At 39.5% G+C, this 19631-nt stretch overlaps 1 protein-coding gene and 1 long non-coding RNA gene across 3 annotated transcripts in view; one reads left to right on the forward strand and one right to left on the reverse strand.

Moving 5' to 3' along the window:
- Positions 1-19631, reverse strand: part of lrrc38a (leucine rich repeat containing 38a) — a 50319-nt gene that overhangs the window by 8420 nt on the left and 22268 nt on the right. Inside the window, exon 2 of one of the 2 annotated variants that reach the window (XM_050064718.1) lies at positions 5310-5597. In XM_050064718.1, coding sequence (XP_049920675.1) covers positions 5350-5597 — 248 coding nt within the window. In that variant the 3' untranslated portion in view covers positions 5310-5349. Of the gene's footprint in view, positions 1-3642; positions 5598-19631 lie in introns of those variants that run through there. The other variant, XM_050064717.1, reaches the window with a different exon arrangement.
- Positions 10-358, forward strand: LOC126402628 (uncharacterized). Its single transcript, XR_007571251.1, has 2 exons — positions 10-116; positions 234-358. It is a non-coding gene; the product is annotated as an uncharacterized LOC126402628 (long non-coding RNA).

A 19631-nucleotide genomic window follows, 5' to 3' on the forward strand; every position in this document is an offset into this window, starting at 1 on the left:
TTTATTATGCTGATCTGTTCTGTACGACATCTATTGCACGTCTGTCCGTCCTGGAAGAGGGATCCCTCCTCAGTTGCTCTTCCTGAGGTTTCTACCGTTTTTTTCCCCGTTAAAGGGTTTTTTTGGGGGAGTTTTTCCTTATCCGCTGCGAGGGTCATAAGGACAGAGGANGAAGAGGGATCCCTCCTCAGTTGCTCTTCCTGAGGTTTCTACCGTTTTTTTCCCCGTTAAAGGGTTTTTTTGGGGGAGTTTTTCCTTATCCGCTGCGAGGGTCATAAGGACAGAGGGATGTCGTATGCTGTAAAGCCCTGTGAGGCAAATTGTGATTTGTGATATTGGGCTTTATAAATAAAATTGAATTGAATTGAAATTGAATTGTTCCAGCTTGATGTAGATGGCTTCTTTAACTCCTCTTTCAAACCATCTTTCTTCCCTGGCCAAGATGTGCACATTGCTGTCCTCAAAGGAGTGTCCCTCTTTGGGATTCACAGGACCAGAGATGATTTATCATTTGGTAAAATCATCACTGGACAATTTAAAGGCTTTTTCCTCTGCATGCTCTTTGTCTTCAAACAAAGAGGGCTATGCGACACCCATCTCCACAGGAGATCTCACCTCACACCTCAGTGAGACTCAAGTCCCAAAATTTGATTGGACAAGACCTTTTACAGTGACATGTGACTCTGTGATGTCACAGGCCTGCAAAGATCTGTGCTCTCTTCCACAGATTCCTTCCTCTTTTTGCTCCAGCTGCTGTAGCAGCTGCACCCCTCTTTCCGGCTGGGCCTGGGACAGCAGAGGCCCAAGCCCCTGCTCCATAGCCCAAACCACTAAAGGGAGGGCAACTGATCACACACTCTGTTGCAAACACAAGGCCATTGCAACTAGCTTTCCAGCAACAAGGAACTAAGTGAGTTAGCACCCAGCGTCTAACTCTGCAAGGACCCCCGAGCGACCAGCTTCCTCGGATCAGAACCTTTGGAACAAAGGACACAACAAAGACTGCAGCTGAAACCACACCTTCCCAGCCTTCTTCTGCCGGCTAACAAAGCAGTACACCACCAAGTGACTCTTTCTCCCATCCACTCAAGGATCGGTAATGTAACAACTGGGCATAGCTTATCACAGCTTTACATGCTAAGCAAGACTGTTTGAGTTGTTGTATGTGATTTGATGCTGTTCATTGAGTTATTGTTGTGATTGTTGGCAGTTAGGTCATTGATTAGTTGGCTTCGCCAAAGCTAAGTGTTTAGTTTGCTAATACTGTTCACAAACAGATTCTTGCACACAACTAAACAATCTCTGCACTAATCCAGACCGTTTGCAACACACGTCACATTGACATAGACTCATTAACAAACAGGCTTTCAACAGAGCTACACCCAAACAGGCATTTCAAAGTTCCCGCTTCTTTTCCTTTGTCTTTGTCCTGACCACACGGTCAGACAAACACCTCCCCCGAAACTGAAGCAGCCTTGATTCGGCCATTTTGGTAGTTCTCTGTTGTCAGCCATTTTGCTTTGTAGGCTAAATGGCTCCTTGATCACCACACCCGCCTTTGTCTTTCTCTTCTTTCTTTCTCTCTCTCACACACACACACACACACACACACACACACACACACACATATACACACACCAAGCTTGTATATAGTTAGTTAGAATTTGTGTGTTTTGGTTTGCTTTGCTAATTTGTGAATAAATATAATTCTTTGGAATCATGCATGCTGTCTGTTTAATGTTGCACAAGGGTGAATGAATAGTCAACCTCTGCTGCGTCAAGAACTCCGAAATCCTTCAGGCGTTACTGTTAATTTTGGTTGTTGTCATTAATTTAATTATTAATCAAACTCCAAATTAATAGTTTAGCGTATTTTATGAGACTGATATCTTTAACTGGCTATCATTTTTCCCTTTACGGGAATGGTGCCCCACGAGGTGATTTAATGTAATTAAGTCACATTATTTAACATAATTATTAATTATTAATAATAATTATTAATTATTTCCGATAGCCAATTAAATCCCAACATATTTGGTGCCTCCGTGTGAAGCCTAATGTGTTGACCCCAACATTTATGGTGCCGCCGTGTGAGGTAAAAATGTGTTGACCCCAACACCCTTCTCCTGTAGAGTGGAGAGTGGACAGCTGAGTCTTGACCTGAGGAGCTGGTTCTCCTGTGCTGCGCCATGCGCTTGTGGTGTGGTTGTTTTGTTTGCCCTATGTATGAATCTGTGCATTCCTGGCTGCACTGAACTGCATACACTACATTGCTCTGCTTTTGTCTGGGTGTTTTGTCCTTGGGGTGGACAAGTTTCTGTCTCAGTGTGTTAGTGGGTTTGAAGTGCACCGGGATGTGGTGTTTGTTGAAAATCCTCCTGAGTTTCTCAGACACTCCTGCGACATAAGAAATGACAATGTTGTTACGTTTTTGTGTCCCTTCCTCTCTGTCTGCTCTGAGTCTTGTAGAGGTTTTTGCAAAAGCCCAGTTGGGGTAGCCACAGGTTTGAAGTGCTTCCCTAATGTGTTTCTGTTCCTTTATCTTCCCCTCTGTCCTCGTGAGCAGGTTTTCGGCCCGATGATTCAGTGTCCTGATAACTCCCAGCTTGTGATCCAGTGGGTGGTGAGAGTCAAACAGCAGGTATTGGTCCGTGTGTGTAGGTTTTCTGTACACCTCAATGTTAAGGTTTCTGTCCTCTTCATTGTGTACTGCACAGTTTAAGAAGGGTAGACTGTCTGCTCTGACATCCTCCCATGTGAATTTAATGTTGGTGTCCACTGCATTAGTGTGTTCCTTGAAGGTTTCCACTTCCTCAGTTTTGATTTTGACCCAGGTGTCGTCCACATACCTGAACCAGTGGCTAGGAGCAGTTTCTGTAAAGGTGGTCAGAGCTCTCTTCTCCACATCTTCCATGTAAGATTGGCCACTTTAGGGGACACTGGTAATCCCATAGCACAGCAATGCTTTTGTCGGTAGAAACCCTCGCTGTTCTTGAAGTAGGTGGTGGTCAAACAAAGATCAGCAGGTCACAAATGTGGTCTGGGGTGAAGTTGGTCCTGTCTGGAAGGGAGCTGTCTTGTAGCAGACGTTTCCTCACTGTCTTAACTGCTTCTTTGGTGGGAATGCAAGTGAAAAGTGAAGTGACGTTGTATGATACCATTGTTTTGTCAGAGTCCAGTGTTATCTCTCTGGTCTTGTTGGTAAAATCCTGAGAGTTCCTTACATGGTGTGGAGTGTTGCCAACCAGGGGAGCTATGATCATAGCTTGATGTTTGGATATGTTGTACGTGACAGAGTTGATGCCGCTGATGATGGGTCTTAGTAGTGCTCCTAACAAACTTTCGACTCTCTCTTGTTCTCACTCCTGGGAAAGAAAATCAACACAGCTTCCACGGCTAGTCACTTCCTGCAGTGCTCCTAATTCACCCCAATTCATCTACAACCCTCCACTTTGTCCCAGTTTTTCTAACACAACTTCATACTTCCGACCCTCTCTCGTTCTCACTCAAAATCAAATCAACACAGGCTCCACCGCTGGCTACCACATTCGCTCCAACGTTTGCAACAGTCGTAACTATTTCCTCCTCCCAGGCCCTCATATATCTGTAACCATAACAAATCAATCCTCAAACAGATTTAAAAGATGGATGATTTTAGCGTGATATCAGTTTGTTAGCCTACATTTGCTGAGATACATTTGGAGATAAGGGCCCTGATCTCAACCCCATCAAACACATTTGGGATGAACTGAGACGCTCGAACATGAGCAGCACTTGTGCCTTGTGGAACCTCTTACTAAGTTTAACAGGTTAAATCAGAGACAGTGAAAATGATCTGTTGATATTGATACTGACATCATACAAGCAACATTACACCTTTCTCTACAGATTTAATGTCACAGTCATGAAAAAATATAAATATTTATTTTTAACTCAACACTTCTTATGTCAGTTTCAAAATAAAATACCTCTAGTGTTTCTGTGGACAGAATGTCTCAATTTATGAACATAAGGCTTTTATTGTGGATTTTATATCAAGCAATATCTCCCTGTTCTCCAATGGATTCTTTCTGTACAATAGATTATTGCTAGTAACCTGTGATAAAACAAACATAAATATTGCTGTTACTTGTAGAACAAACTGGAGTATGTAAAACAGACAGACATTAGGGGTGTCGGTAGAATAGTGGATAGTGCCGGTGTCCCATGTACAGAGGCATTGCCTCGCTGCAGTGGCCAGGGGTTCGAATCTGGCTCGCAGCCCTTTGCTGCATGTCAGTCTCCACTCTCTCTCTGTCTCCCTATTTCACACACTGTCCTGTCATGTGCTCTGGCTTGGGTCTTACTTATAATGTCAAGAGTCAAGAGTTTTCTACAGTTACTTTGCAATTTTTTTTTTTATAATTATTGTCTGAGCAAAGCTCAGCTGCTTTGACTATGACTTGTCCAATATCCTTTGTCCATTGTTTTTTTTTTTATCCTGTGTAGTGTATTGCAATATAGGAAAACCAACATTTTCAACAGAAAGCCTAGCATGCTAGATTTTTTTTTTGCCTTGTCTAATTTGACAGCTTCTGTAGTGTGTTCTGTGATGTTGGACCATTGGAGCACAAAGTACTCCTATGAGCACAAATGAAAAAATGGAGAAGACAGAAATGAAGTCATGCATTCTTTTATACCCTGTAGTCTGATCCTGACATAAGTCATGATTTCTTTTTGGGTTGGTTATATATTGTCAGAGCTGTGAAGACCTGTATTAGGCCAACAGTAAAGGACTGTGTGTTAACTGAACCGTCTGTGCACCAGCTGTCAGAGACACAATTTTTTATTTCCCCTGCAGTGCTTGCCAATCTTTGGTTCCTTATAATCCAAACACTACAATCCATATTCGTCCCTACCCCCGTGCATCTAGAATGTATTTACCAATCTCTGTCTTAATGATGAATACTGCATACATTTTTCAAGAATGCCACAATTGCTGTGCAATACTACAGCTCTTCTTTTTTTTTCTTTTTTTTAACAAAAATCCATTGCACTGACCAGTGTCTGTAGAGTCAGGACTGTACACAGTAGTAGAAATTGCTACATTCAGTGAATGCAATACCTGCGCACAGAGATTCAAGCCCTCAGATTTTTCCTAAACCAGTCCTTGATTCTTAAAAAAGCTTGGAGTATGAGCTTGGATTTCACATGGTAAGTGCTTTCTCGATGAAGCTTTTTCTTTTGATGCCTTAACACTACCATCTGCCACCATCTCTACTTTCTTTCATGTTTTGTCAAGTTCTGAGCAAGAGTGTTAAATTAAACACCTGTGTTTGATGTAATCCATTTACCCTCTCCCTTTGCCCATCAGTCATTGCCTTCCTCCTCATCTCCTTTGCTGCCTTTGCTAAGACGCTGGAAGCAGTGGACTGTGGAAGCGAGGAAGAAGCTGGCCATGATGGCTGCCACTGAGACGGAGATACCAGAGAAGATGACGATGAGGTAGTCAGTGAGGGTGAGGGTACCACGGCACTCCCGAAAACTGTCTTCAGACAACAAACTTAGAGGAATACGACGCCCGTCCAGAGGCAGGGAGCACTCTATCCCCTCCATACCTGAGAAAAGAGACAACAACAAGTTTAACCTGTTGACAAGCAACCGACACACTAGACTTTCTCAAAGTCATACCTGTATCAACAGCCTCAGAATTATTTTAGGGTAAATGGCTGTTCAGACTGAATGGAGCGATTGCGCAAAGGATGGGGTTCCTCAGTGCCTGTATTGATAAAATCCATCTACAGTTCCATTCCCGTCTGCGTAATAATTTTGAGATAAACGAAAAAACTATGTTGTTCTTGTTACAATGTACTCTGCCAGGAATGTTCACTTGCATGTTTGATTGGCAAACACAAGTTGCAAAATGAAGTAGTATTGTTTTGTTACAAAAGTGAGGTAGGTTCAGCTTTTTTACCCTCAGATGACCCTGTGTTTTTTGCCAGGGCCCCCTGCATTGGCACAGTGGGGTGCTGTGTCTCACTAAAATGGCCTTCCTTTATAGGTATGCAATGTGAATAAATTGTAATATAATGATGGCATTTGTTTTAAAAACAGAAATGGTAACAAAAATCAGAGGCCATATTCACAAACATTCTAAGAACACTCTCAGAGAGCTCCTAACTTAGCCTAAACATTTTTAATAAGGAATCCTAGCTTAGGAAAGTTGTCAGAGTAACTCTGATAAAGGAAGGGACAGAAACTTTGGCTGAATCCAAATGTCCACCCTCTGGACTTGCAGATTGAGCCCTTGCGGACTTCAGTTGTACGTTGTGTGATGTATTTACCATCATCACGTAAAGTCTGCGAGGGCAGAGACTGCAAGTGGGTGATAGACAGCCCTCAAGATTGTTTTACTTGTTGCTGTAGAAACGTTCAACTATCGCTGCTGTCATATTCATATATATGTCATATAAGTTGATGAACAGTGCCTACTCATCTGTTCCTGCAGATAACAACAACAACAGGCTACATGTGTTCAAAAACAGAATGTTTGTAAAAAAGAAAGAAAGAAAAAAGGACAGGACTATAACTGAATAACAGGACAGGACTATAATTGAATAACAGGACAGGACTATAACTGAATAAAAAATTAAAAGACCTTTTTTTGCTCTTTTGCAAAACAGCCTGATAGGAGGCAATAATAAAATGTATTTTCATTACCTCTACAGCATTTACTTATACATATTTCTGTATCATGATGTTGTTGAATACTATTTCTGGCCTTCACAATTCAAGTAACATCTGAAAAGGCCTAAATATCAATTATCAAATATCATTTTTTTTACAAATTCATAAGATTTCTTTTTTCAGCAGCTGAAAAACCCACAACATCACGTCCGTATTGCAATGAATTGTGGGTTATTAAATCAGTGAAGTCTGCTGAAGACTCTCTGGCAGTCTGCAGGAAGTCCGCTTGAGGCCCCTTGTGGACTGGATGAATTGTAGCTTTGGATAGCCCTAAGCACTCCCGGACCTCCCATGAATGCGTCGGTGAAGTCTGGACATTTGGATTCAGCCTTTTACCTCAGTGAGGAGGTGTGGTTGACCCCGTTGCTAGGTATGATGCATTCTTTTAACAGATGTGATTGGCTGTCATAGACATGCCCTTTTGTGAGCCTGCAAGGTGTGGACACCCAGTGGAAATGAAATGAACTGCATCACAATGAGACTGAAAGTGTTATCATTTTTTGTGTGATCACTTTGCTATTGGAAGGTTAAGACAGATGAAAGTTATCACTGTTGCACTGTCACATTTTTCCAGTTTCCAAATATCTTAGTACTGTGATCATTTCATCTCTTCATCGTGACATGGCTAGGATGACACCATTTATTGTTACTGTGATCATTTCATCTCTGGCGTAATAGCATTATTTCGTTTGATGGGCAATGTGTGCATATCCCTAAAGAGATCGACCACAGACATTATTCCTGCATGATCTACTTTCAGGGATGGGCAGTATTTTTATTACTTGTATTTAAAATACATATTTCAATTACATTTGAGTATTTTGTAATTTGTATTTGATAAGGCCGATAAAAAGCAAATGTAATTTGTAACAAAATATTTTTGAGTGGAGTAATTTTGTATTTAAAATACTCAAAATAATTTCTCCACGAATCAAAAAACAAAAATAATAGGCTACACATTCTGATAATATTGGATGTAACAATACTTTTTATTATTTTTTTTATAGATATATATTTTTTACTGGCATCACAGTGTCTCTACAGATGTTTATATAACCTGTTAGAATATCCACCCTCCTGTCCATGTCCATGTTGTTGTCCTGTGGCTCCAGTAGTACAGTCCAGTCTGTACTCTTCAAAACAGTCCCTGAGAGACTCACTGGTCTCCAGGGACCACCTCCTGACTGAGCGGGTGGTAACAGGCAACTTTATTACACAGGGTTTGTATGTAGGCTGGACAGAGACCATCACCTCTGATCTGCAAAGAGGTGGTGGGGTAGAGTCACTGTAGGCATTTCCATAAAACAAAACAAATCGTCTACATACTGAACAAACCAGTCAGATGGGAGGACAGAGTAGTCGTGTTAAAATCCCCCGTTACTGCAATGAATGCACGAGAGCGCTGGGTCTGAATCCTAGCAATAGTATCATAGATAGCGTCACATGCCACTGCCGTTGCTGCCCGGTGTGAAATGCAAACAATAATGGTGACAATGTCTGAAAACTCTGTGGTACATAATACGGTCTAACACTGACAATATCCTGACAGCAGATCTTGTCCTTCATCGTGACATGGCTAGGATGACACCATTTATTGTTCACAAGCAGGGATGGACAGTATTTCTATTACTTGTATTTAAAATACGTATTTCAATTACAGTTGAGTATTTTGTAATTTGTATTTGATAAGGCCGATAAAAAGCAAATGTAATTTGTAACAAAATACTTTTGAGTGGAGTAATTTTGTGTTTAAAATACTCAAAATACTTTCTCCACAAATCAAAAAACAAAAATAATAGGCTACACATTCTTATAATATTGGATGTAACAATATTTTTTACTTTTTTAAAAAATATATTTTTTTATCTATATGTTTTTTTTAAACTTGGGCCATTCAATGTGCCCTTCAATGACCTAGTGGTCTGGTTTACTGGACTATGCACAACATAGGAAATTGTATGTTGTTGTGTTTGATGCTTGGGATGAGTATGCTACAAATGAATTGCCCCACGTGGGATCAATAATGTTGTCTGAATCTAAATCTGAATCAGTTACAGTGCAGTTATTTGTGGTCTCTAATTGCAGCATGTAAATTTTGAGCATTTTTGGTCAAGGACTTTTTGAGTTATTCACAAAAAGATTTGAATCGGTTAGTATAGCACCACCTATGGACAGATCGTGGGCATTCTTTCTGGTATAGTTACTCATGGTCTCTAGTTGCAGTTTTGGAGTTATTCACGAAAAGCTTTGTGGACCGACCGACCAACCGACCGACCGACAGAGTGACCTATAGAGCTGCGGGTCGCTGCTAAAAAGATTGTATTTGAAAATATAAAATACATGTATTTTATTTTGATACATTTTCTGGCACCAGTATTTTGTATTTTATTTTGATACATTTATTTGAGGGGTATTTTGTATTTTGTATCAAAATACATTTTGATGTTTTTTTGCCATCTCTGTTCACAAGCAGGATGAATCCTCTACCTTTGTTTTTGCAGCTCCCCTTCACATCCCTGTCCACACGCACAGTAGAGAAGCCAGGTAGATTCACACAGGAGTCAGGCACGTTGTCATTCAGCCACGTCTCCGTGAATCACATGAGACTGGACTCCCTGTAGAGTTGTCAGCTCCTCACCAGTGCCAGCAGCTCATCACACTTGTTGAATAGCGAATTGACATACCCCATAAGGACAGACGGCAGGAAAGGCTTGTATCTCCTCCTAGCCATTAGCTTAGCTCCTGCTCTGCAGCCTCTGATCGGCTTCCCCAGCTCAGGCGGTATCGAATGTCTAACTCCGTAAGTGGATCTTCTCAGAGCCAGAAGATTGTCCCTCGTGTACACTTTACTAATCACATTGGAAAGATTAACAATCATTAACAAAGGAAAAATCACACACAAACATGACTTAAAAACAGGAGCTACTCAGACTTGCTGCCACTCTAACTGGCGCATCTTTAAAAAAAAAAAAAAAGAACTAATCCTTCATATTTGGAGAGCAGTGTCCCGTTGGGATGATAGGGTAATATGAGCTCTCTAAGATATGATGGAGTCTGACTTTTTAGAGCTTTCTAAGTGAGGAGAGGATTTCTATGGGTCAGGGGGTTACAGCTCAGCAATGAACCCAATACAGGTAGCTTCCATTTTTATGTTGTAGGAAACATCAAAACATTAAGTATGACTTGAATTTCCGGCCACTTGGGGGTAGTAGAAACAAGCTGTAAACAAAACATTGATATTTTATCACCTTAATGTTGACATTAGTAACACATTTTCAGCAGCCACCGAGCAACATTAACATTTATTTGGAGTTGTTTGTGTTGACATGATGAATGTAAGTCTAATATTCACTCCTGAGAGAAATATCTGGCACTGAGGGAAATAGGTGTCCACAAGCTTGTAACAGAGTGTATAATTTCCCAATTTACAACACACAGTGAACAAGTACAATACATATTAATAGGTACAAGGGAACAACATGTGAAGTTAGGGAATATGGGTGCAAAAATTTGGGAACTATTATGTATTTTATGTAGGTATTTTCATTTTAATAAACAGGTGCCAATTCATTTGATGCAGTGTGCCATAATCTTCCGCTTAACTAGTTAGAAACTTTGTTTGGTGTAACTGGTACTCCCTTACCGTGGTTCAAATCCTACCTCTCAGCAAGACAACAGTTCCTCTCCATTAGCACACAACTTTGTGACAAAAATGCCAATACAGCTTGTGGAACCACATGTGGCTTTGACAAAAAAAAAAAAAAATTCTATGGAAAAGAATAATGTTTTTTTTTTTTTTTTTAACATTCTAATATTCTTTTATCAAAAGTGACTCTTACATTCTCCAATTGAAAAAATATGGAGCCTATATACCAAATTTTTAAAAGGTGTTTGATGTCATCATGGAGAAGAGAATTGGGTCAAAATTAAGAGTGGTTTTGTTTCATGAAAATCATCCACTGCACAATGTATAATGTATAAAATTAAGACTAGGGTAAAGATAAAAGTTATTCACAGAGCATCTTAGTCCTAAAGAGAGTTCCTAAGATAGAACACAATTAAGAGTAGGCCTAGGGAGGAGGATTTTTAAGGTGCTTTATAGTTTAGGAAATAGTGGAAAAACAAAGAGGTAGGAGAAATATTCTCCAAATGCTGCATGACAATATGTAAATGAAACATTACAAAGTAGACAGAGATGGGCAAAAATACATCAAAATGTATTTTGATATAAAATACAAAATACCCCTCAAATAAATGTATCAAAATAAAATACAAAATACTGGTGCCAGAAAATGTATCAAAATAAAATACATGTATTTTATATTTTCAAATACAATCTTTTTAGCAGCGACCCGCAGCTCTATAGGTCACTCTGTCGGTCGGTCGGTTGGTCGGTCGGTCCACAAAGCTTTTCGTGAATAACTCCAAAACTGCAACTAGAGACCATGAGTAACTATACCAGAAAGAATGCCCACGATCTGTCCATAGGTGGTGCTATACTAACCGATTCAAATCTTTTTGTGAATAACTCAAAAAGTCCTTGACCAAAAATACTCAAAATTTACATGCTGCAATTAGAGACCACAAGTAACTGCACTGTAACTGATTCAGATTTAGATTCAGACAACTTTATTGATCCCACGTGGGGCAATTCATTTGTAGCATACTCATCCCAAGCATCAACCACAACAACATACAATTTCCTATGTTATGCATAGTCCAGTAAAACAGACCACTAGGTCATTGAAGGGCACATTGAATGGCCCAAGTTTAAAAAAACATATAGATAAAAATATATATTTTTAAAAAAAGTAAAAAATACTGTTACATCCAACATTATAAGAATGTGTAGCCTATTATTTTTGTTTTTTGATTTGTGGAGAAACTATTTTGAGTATTTTAAACACAAAATTACTCCACTCAGACCCAGCACCCTAGTGCATTCATTGCAATAACGGGGGATTTTAACAACACTACTCTGTCCTCCCATCTGACTGGTTTGTTCAGTATGTAGACGATTTGTTTTGTTTTATGGAAATGCCAAGGACGCCAATTCAATAAATAAATAAGAACCGCCAGCAAATACAGTACACAGGTATGCTGCTGTGCAGCAGGCCACATCTAACAGTGTTTATTAAAATATTTAACTGCTGAAGGAACGAAGGACCTTCTCAGACGTTAAGTTGAGCACTGAGGCATGACAAGTCGCTCACTGAATGAGCTTCTAAGTCCCTTAAATACATTGCGCAGTGGATGATTTTCATGAAACAAAACCACTCTTAATTTTGATCCAGTTATCTTCTCCACGATGACATCAAGAGACTCTGGAGTTAGACCAATAACAGAACCAGATCGCTTGATAATTTTATTGATCCTGTTCTTGTCATCCACAGATATGCTGCCCCCCCAGCAAAGTACAGCATAAAACAGGACACTAGCCAGGATACCTTGATAAAAGACATCCAGGAGCCTTGTGCTAATGTCAAAGGATCTCAGTTTTCTGAGAAAGAAAAGCCTAGACTGAGCCTTCTTCACTACGACCTCAGTATTTTTTTTCCAGTTTAACTTGCAATCGAGGTGGACACCAATATATTTATAAGACTCAATTTCAATCTGCTCACCATTAATTATCATAGGTAGGACCTCCTCTTTTTTCCTCCTAAAGTCAATAATAAGTTCTTTAGTCTTCCCTACATTTAGTTTTAGGAAATTGGAGTCACACCAACTGGCAAAAGTCTGGTCTTCCTTTCTATAAGCCATGTCATTGCCTTGGTGGAGCAAACCGACAAGGGCAGTGTAATCCGAAAATGTTTGTATCAAGCAAGCCGGCTGTCTATGTCTGTAATCAGCGGTATAGATGGAGAATAAAAAAGGGGTTAAAACAGTGCCCTGCGGTGCTCCTGTGTTAGTTAAAATGGTATCTGACAAATTATTGCCAAGCCTAACATACTGAGGTTGAAACAAAAGGTAATCTAAAATCCATGCAACTGTGCAGTTATGCAATTTAAAATTAATTAATTTGTTAGCTAAAATGTGTGGCTGTATCGTATTAAAAGCACTAGAAAAGTCAAAAAACAAAAGCCTAACAGAGCTGGCAGTAGTTTCAAGGTGACGGTAGATGTTATGAAGCATAAAAAGAATAGCATCATCAACCCCCATGCCTCTCCTGTAGGCAAATTGCAAAGGATCCTGAAAGACTGACACCTGCCTAGTCAGGTGATCCAAGACAACTCTCTCAAAGCACTTCATAATGTGTGATGTCAGGGCTATATGTCTCAGGTTGGCAAGGTCACAGGACACACTGGCTTTCTTGGGAATGGGGACAAGGCAAGAAGTTTTCCACATAACTGGGATTTTAGCAGAGGACAGAGACAGTGAAAACAATAAATGGAGAACTACGCACAGCTGGTCGGCGCATTCCTTGAAGGTGCGTGAATGAACACATTCAGGGCCCGCTGCCTTATTGGCTTTAATACCCTTTAACTGCTGTCGAACCTCTTAAATATTAATAGTAATGGCTGGACTACAGTCCTCAGAACTGCTCTGCATAAGGGAGGAGAGAATATTCTCATGTGAAGCAGAAAAATCAATATCATCGAACCTGGCAAAAAAAAAAACAGGTTAGCATCATCTGCTTTTATCCTGGAGCCACAAAGCCCAGTGTCGCTGATAACATACCCAGTAATGGACTTCATACCATTCCAGAGCACCCATTTGTTACTATTAGACAAGTGACCTTCAACTTTTTCTTTATATTTACGCTTACCCTGTCTGATAATTAGTGTGGATGCTTCTGCAGCCACACTATTGATATTCAAATCTTTATTCTTATTATTTCAGGCGTTTTTCAGTTTGCTAGCTACTCCTTCTGCATACTTTGTGCTACAGACACCGTTCCACTGCCAAAACGTTCAGCTTGTTCAGGACATGGGTGCTTGTATTTTTCTTACTTGTACTATTTATACTTTTTATGATATTAAGCCTTTTCATCAATTTTATTGCCTAATGTCTTTCCCATGAGAAAATCTTAAAATCCTCTTCAAATCCTCTTCAACCCACTCCACTTGGCAGTGCTACTGTTTCAGCATACTTTCAGCTAGACACTTCATTCAAACTTTAAATGGGTCCCACCAACTTCAGCTATTCCACTATAATTCAGCTCTATGATAAGTTCTACTGTTTTTGAGTTTTCACAGTTTTAGTTTAATGCTTTTTTGTATGGAAGCGAATCGTGACTAATATATAAATTAAAATGTATTTGCAGAAATGTTTTTTCATTTTAAGAAAGTGGCTGCATTATTTGACTCATATATAAAATTAATCATCCTATTTGCATTTTAATTTTCTTCAAGACTGCTCATTCTTTTACTTAATTAAAATGAAAAAGAAAAAGTAATTTGAGATTTAATTTTTAAAATATGCCCCAGCAAATAGATACCAAAATTCAATTTGAAATGTAAAATTTGAAAATTAAAATGCATTTACAGAAATGCTTTTTCATTTTAAGAATGTGGCTGCATTATTTCACTCATAAATGAAATGAATAATCAATCAACCTATTTGATTTGCATTTTCTTCTTCAAGACTGCACATTTTATGCCATAATCAAAAAGAAAACAAAGAAGACATTGCTATTTCATTTTCGTGGTCTGCCCTGCAAAATAGTGCCCATAATTCGAAAATAATTTGGCAATCTGAGCGGCGCAGGAGAGTGACGTCAGTAGCCGCTCTTCTTCAGCTGACCGTGCTACCCATCTAATATGGTAGGGGGCGGTGTGCACATTTGATATATGGATGCATCACAGATCATGGCGCTCCCTGAGATTGTGCTTTCTAAACATTGGAAACATTAGACGTATTAACTCCGTATCCTCAATGAACAGTCCATGAAAAAATTATTTTTTCCAGTAGATATCTTAGTTACAACATGATTGAGCTAGCAAAGCAGTTTTGTGTTGCTATGTGTGGTATTTATTCAGTTTTGGGAAATTCCAATGTTTAGAAAGCACAATCTCATGCATTTGTAACTCGCGAGTATGATCACATTTTTTACTCCAAATACACAATATTATATCTATGCGTTGAACAGGATTGAAGCTGAGCATGTTCGCCACCTAGGGGTACAAATAGTAACAAGATTTGGCAGTATATTTGGAGCTATGGTCTGTTTTATTCAGCACTGCTGCTTGTCACAATATTGCGACTTTGGCACTTAGAGGGTTAAATGCAGACATGACAGGGGCAGACTCTCCATTTTAAACAGCACCTAACATTACATATCAGTGTTAGCTGTCTGTCATGTGCTATTACAGCCTTTACTACTGGTGATAGTTTTAGGATTATGAATGTTTAATACATATTGTAACATATTCTAAATGCATACAATATTATACACACATAATGCTCAGTAACTGTAGTACATGTAGTATGCAGCACTTACATCTTTTGATTGATCACTACTTCTGCATACCTATAGCTACAGAAACCATTCAAACATCAAAATGTTCAGCTCTGTAAGGATTTTCCGATGTTTGTGGAGATGTTTGATATTTCTGCACTTTCAGCATTTTCTTTCATTTCAGCATTCTACCACTACTAAGTATTACTGCTTCTACTATTTTTCGTGTACATTTTCTGATTATTTACTACTTTTGCATACCTTCAGCTACAACAACCATTCAAATGTCAAAACGTTCAGTTCTGTGAGGACATTCATACTTTATTTTTTCTACTTTCATGCTATTTAAAGTCTGAACTACTGCTACTGCTGCTAACTCTACATCTACTTGTAGTAGTACTGTTTTGATTAATCACTACTTCTACATACTTTCAGCTACAGAAACCATTCAAATGTCAAAACTTTCAGCTCTGTGAGGATTTTCAGATGTTTGTGGCAATTTCTTTGATATTTCTGCACTTTCAGCATTTTCAGCCATGGTCTTGAATTCATTTCAGCATTCAGCATCCACACGCATGTTCCGCGGGAAATGCATTTTCTAGTTGCTTTAAGTTCCCTCTGAGCAACTCTAATCCTGTCTTTATCACCACTATAAAAGGCAGCTTTCTTCTTGTTAATCGCAGCCTTAACCTCTCTAGTCACCCAGGGTTTATTATTGGGAAAAAATCTGATTTGTTTACAAGGGATTACAGACTCAACACAGTAATTAATATAGCTGGTAACTTTATCAGAGATGCTGTCCAGATCATTATCTCCATCAAAGAACACAGTCCAGTCTGTGCATTCAAAGCATCCTCTTAATGATTCACAGGCATCCTCCGACCAGATGTGCACAGTTTTTGATGTGATCGGCTGTTTCCGAATCGCCGGTGAATATCTGGGCAACAAAGAAATTAAGTTATGGTCCGAATTGCCCAGCAGAGGAAGTGTCTTAGCCACAAAGCTGTCCTTAACATTGGTATAAAACAAATCAATAGTTCTGTCACCTCTCGTAGTGCACAACACCATTTGTTTAAGAGATGGTAAAGTGGAGGAGAGACAGCAGTGATTGAAGTCCCCATTTATAATAACCAGCGTGTCTGGCGAAGAATGCTGTAAGTCATGTGGGATTGTTGATATTGTCTCTGTGGCCAATTTCCCATTGCCAGATGGAGGAATGTAGACTACCAGGACAATCAAATGGGTCAGCTTCCTGGTCAAATAATAAGGACAGCAGCTCACCACAAGGAGCTCAACATAGGGTCACATACTTTCTCCTTAACTGTAATATGATTGGGATGGCACCATCGGCCATTTACATATAAACAAACTCCCCCACCTTGCTTTTTGCCCGTACTTTTCTCATCACGGTCCATCCGATCAAGTGTAAAGCCTTCCATATTCACATGAGACTCCGGTATCCTGTCAGACAGCCACGCCTCCGAAAAACAGAGTACACTGCTCCACCGGTACAGGCGACTGCACCTCAGACAAGCTGACAGCTCATCCACCTTGTTAACCAAGGAGCGTACATTCCCCATAACCACCGAGGGAAGAACTGGTTTATATCCTTGTTGGCTGTTTCTGACCCGGACGCCTCCTCTGCGGCCTCTCCTTCTCGATCCAGCCCTGGGCTTGATTCCCGACAAGTTAGCATCATGATCCCACAAAGTTGGTGAGGAGTGCTGCAGACAAAGAAGCTCCTGCCGGCTGTAGGTAATGACAGGCGGGCCTAACTCACTCCCGACATGGAGTGTTTGCGCCCTTTTCCAAACAATTAAAGTCCACAGCAGCACAATGCAGATAATCAAGCGATAATTAAATATAGCCAAAATCATGTCATCAGGGGTTGATCACATGGGTGAACAAGAATCAAAGGCCAGCGCCTCAATGAAGTAATAAACCCTGGGTTAACTGTAACCCGCCAGTTACTTCAGAGTTTGGACCAGAGACTAGGTTCGTGGAGGAGGGTTTAAAGAGGAATTGACAGACACAATAACTAAATGGAGCCACACGGTATGTTGGAAGCAGTCAACTATATTAACAGTATGGAAAATAAAATAAAATAGAATAACAAAATTCAGTGCAATGGCATCTGATCACTCAGTGGTTCACAGTTTTTCTTTTTCAGTACAAAACCAAATAAAAGTGTCCCATTGGAACAGTAACGCTCCTTTAATGGTTCCTTGAATGTTCCTTTAATTTTTCCTTGAATGTCCCTTTAATGTTTTGTCGTTGTTAGTCAGCGCGCTTTGTGTGTATGTCAAGTCAAGGGAAAGTTCAAAGAGTCAGGGGTCACACATCAAGAGTGTGTGTGGTGGTCCTACCACAGACACTATCAGTTAAGGTGAAGAAGGGGTTGGATGTCCTCTTCCGGCTCAGGTGCTGGTTCCCTACTCCGTTGGCAAGGAAAATCTTCACTGGCTCGCCATCTCCCTCAACCAGGAGAATCCAGATCCACCTCTAAAGGTTTCTATAGGGTCTCAAAACCTAGCCTGTATAAAGACAGGGCTATCACTACACAGAATCATCAAACTTCTCTTATGGCCATATTCAATACATAAATCTCAACACACTACTGGAACACAATAGTGATTAAATTAAAAAAAAATTTTTTTATGTTGTACAGTTCTTTCTTTTTTTTCTTAAGGTGAGTATTTTCACACATTTTTCATCATTTTTGATCAACATGAATTATTTTAGCTATTTAACCATGAATTATGATCATTTTAGCTCCTTTACCATGAATTATGATAATTTTAACTCATTTTCCCACATGAAATATGGTTCATTTTAATCCCTTTTTAACCATTTCACACATTAAATTCACAACATTGGATTATGAACTGAAATTTAGCAAAATGCACCTTTAACACACATCAGAATATCAATTCAGGGCTTCAGAGTTTCTGCCTCTGTGATATATGAACATGTTTAGCAGCATTTAACAAGACACACACCCTAACAGTGCATCTCAAAGCGAATACACAGGAAAATAAATAGCACACCTCATTTGTTTCATCAGATTATCAGAGCAAAATATGCAGATTTAACTCTTAAAACACACAGTAAACAGTAGCGGCAGGTCACGTTCATGTATCAACAAGTTTTCTGCCATCTCACGAGCTGAATCACGATGTGGCTACTACAGTTAGCATGTGCTAGCGCTAGTTAGCTCGAGCGACTCACCAAGTCTCTACCGAAAATAATAACCCACAGATCCTCGACCACCTCTCTGCTGCAGGTAGGTACACTTCCACGGGTTATCCTGTGTTGATAAGTGAGTTAACCACCGCTGTTTTCGTGACTTCTTATTGACTTCCTCTTCCGTGATTTCCCTCTGCTCGTATCGCTGCTCTGACTCTGTAGCTCTGACTCCGCGCCGCACTACTCTGCATTCTCCCTCCGCACTGTAACTCTCGCGAGAAGAGGGTGGGGCTACTTTCTCTCACGAACCATCTATATAATACAACAAATAAGAATTGAGAGTGTGCGAAATTAATATTACTGACAGAATAATAACTAAAGAGGGTTAATTAAATAAAAAATAATATTTTAAGGGGAACAACAATAGTAACTGTTTTCTACTGGGTTACATAACAATAATATTAAGCAGTTCCTCAACCAGAAAAAGCTGGCGTTCAAGAAGGGAGACAAGAAGAGGCCCAAGGAGGTTCAGCATGAGCTGAAGGGGAGACTGGGACAAGCAAATGTAGACTACAAAAGAAAGGTGGGGAGTAAGCTACAGCAGAACAACATCAGAGAGGTGTGGAAGGGAACTAGAAAATGCATTTCCTGCGGAACATGCGTGTGGATGCTGAATGCTGAAATGAATTCAAGACCATGGCTGAAAATGCTGAAAGTGCAGAAATATCAAAGAAATTGCCACAAACATCTGAAAATCCTCACAGAGCTGAACGTTTTGACATTTGAATGGTTTCTGTAGCTGAAAGTATGTAGAAGTAGTGATTAATCAAAACATGTACACGAGAAGTACCGTAGGAGAAGCAGTACTACTACGAGTAGATGTAGAGTTAGCAGTAGTAGCAATAGTGCAGACTTTAAATAACATAAAAAGTAGAAAAAATAAAGTATGAATGTCCTTACAGAACTGAACTTTTTGACATTTGAATGGCTGCTGTAGCTGAAGGTATGCAAAAGTAGTAAATAATCAGAAAATCAAATATTTTTTATTGAGCAGTTCAAATTCACACAAGTTTCAAATATACATTCCGAGCTTGTTTTTCCATTTTGTACAGTCCTCCCTGCATGGTCGGGAATAGTAGGGAGTTAGAATAAGGCACAGATCAGTAATATCTAAATAATAATACAGCATTATAATGAGCCAAACAAGGAGGCATGTGAGTATAAGGAAAGTACACATACAACATTAAAACAAGTACAGTAAAACAAAATTAAAACAGACAAAAGTATAAATAAATAAAAATAATTAAATAAGAAAATAAAA

This window comes from Epinephelus moara, chromosome 16 (genome assembly GCF_006386435.1).
Source record: "Epinephelus moara isolate mb chromosome 16, YSFRI_EMoa_1.0, whole genome shotgun sequence".
In the NCBI taxonomy this organism is placed as follows: Eukaryota; Metazoa; Chordata; class Actinopteri; order Perciformes; family Serranidae; genus Epinephelus; species Epinephelus moara.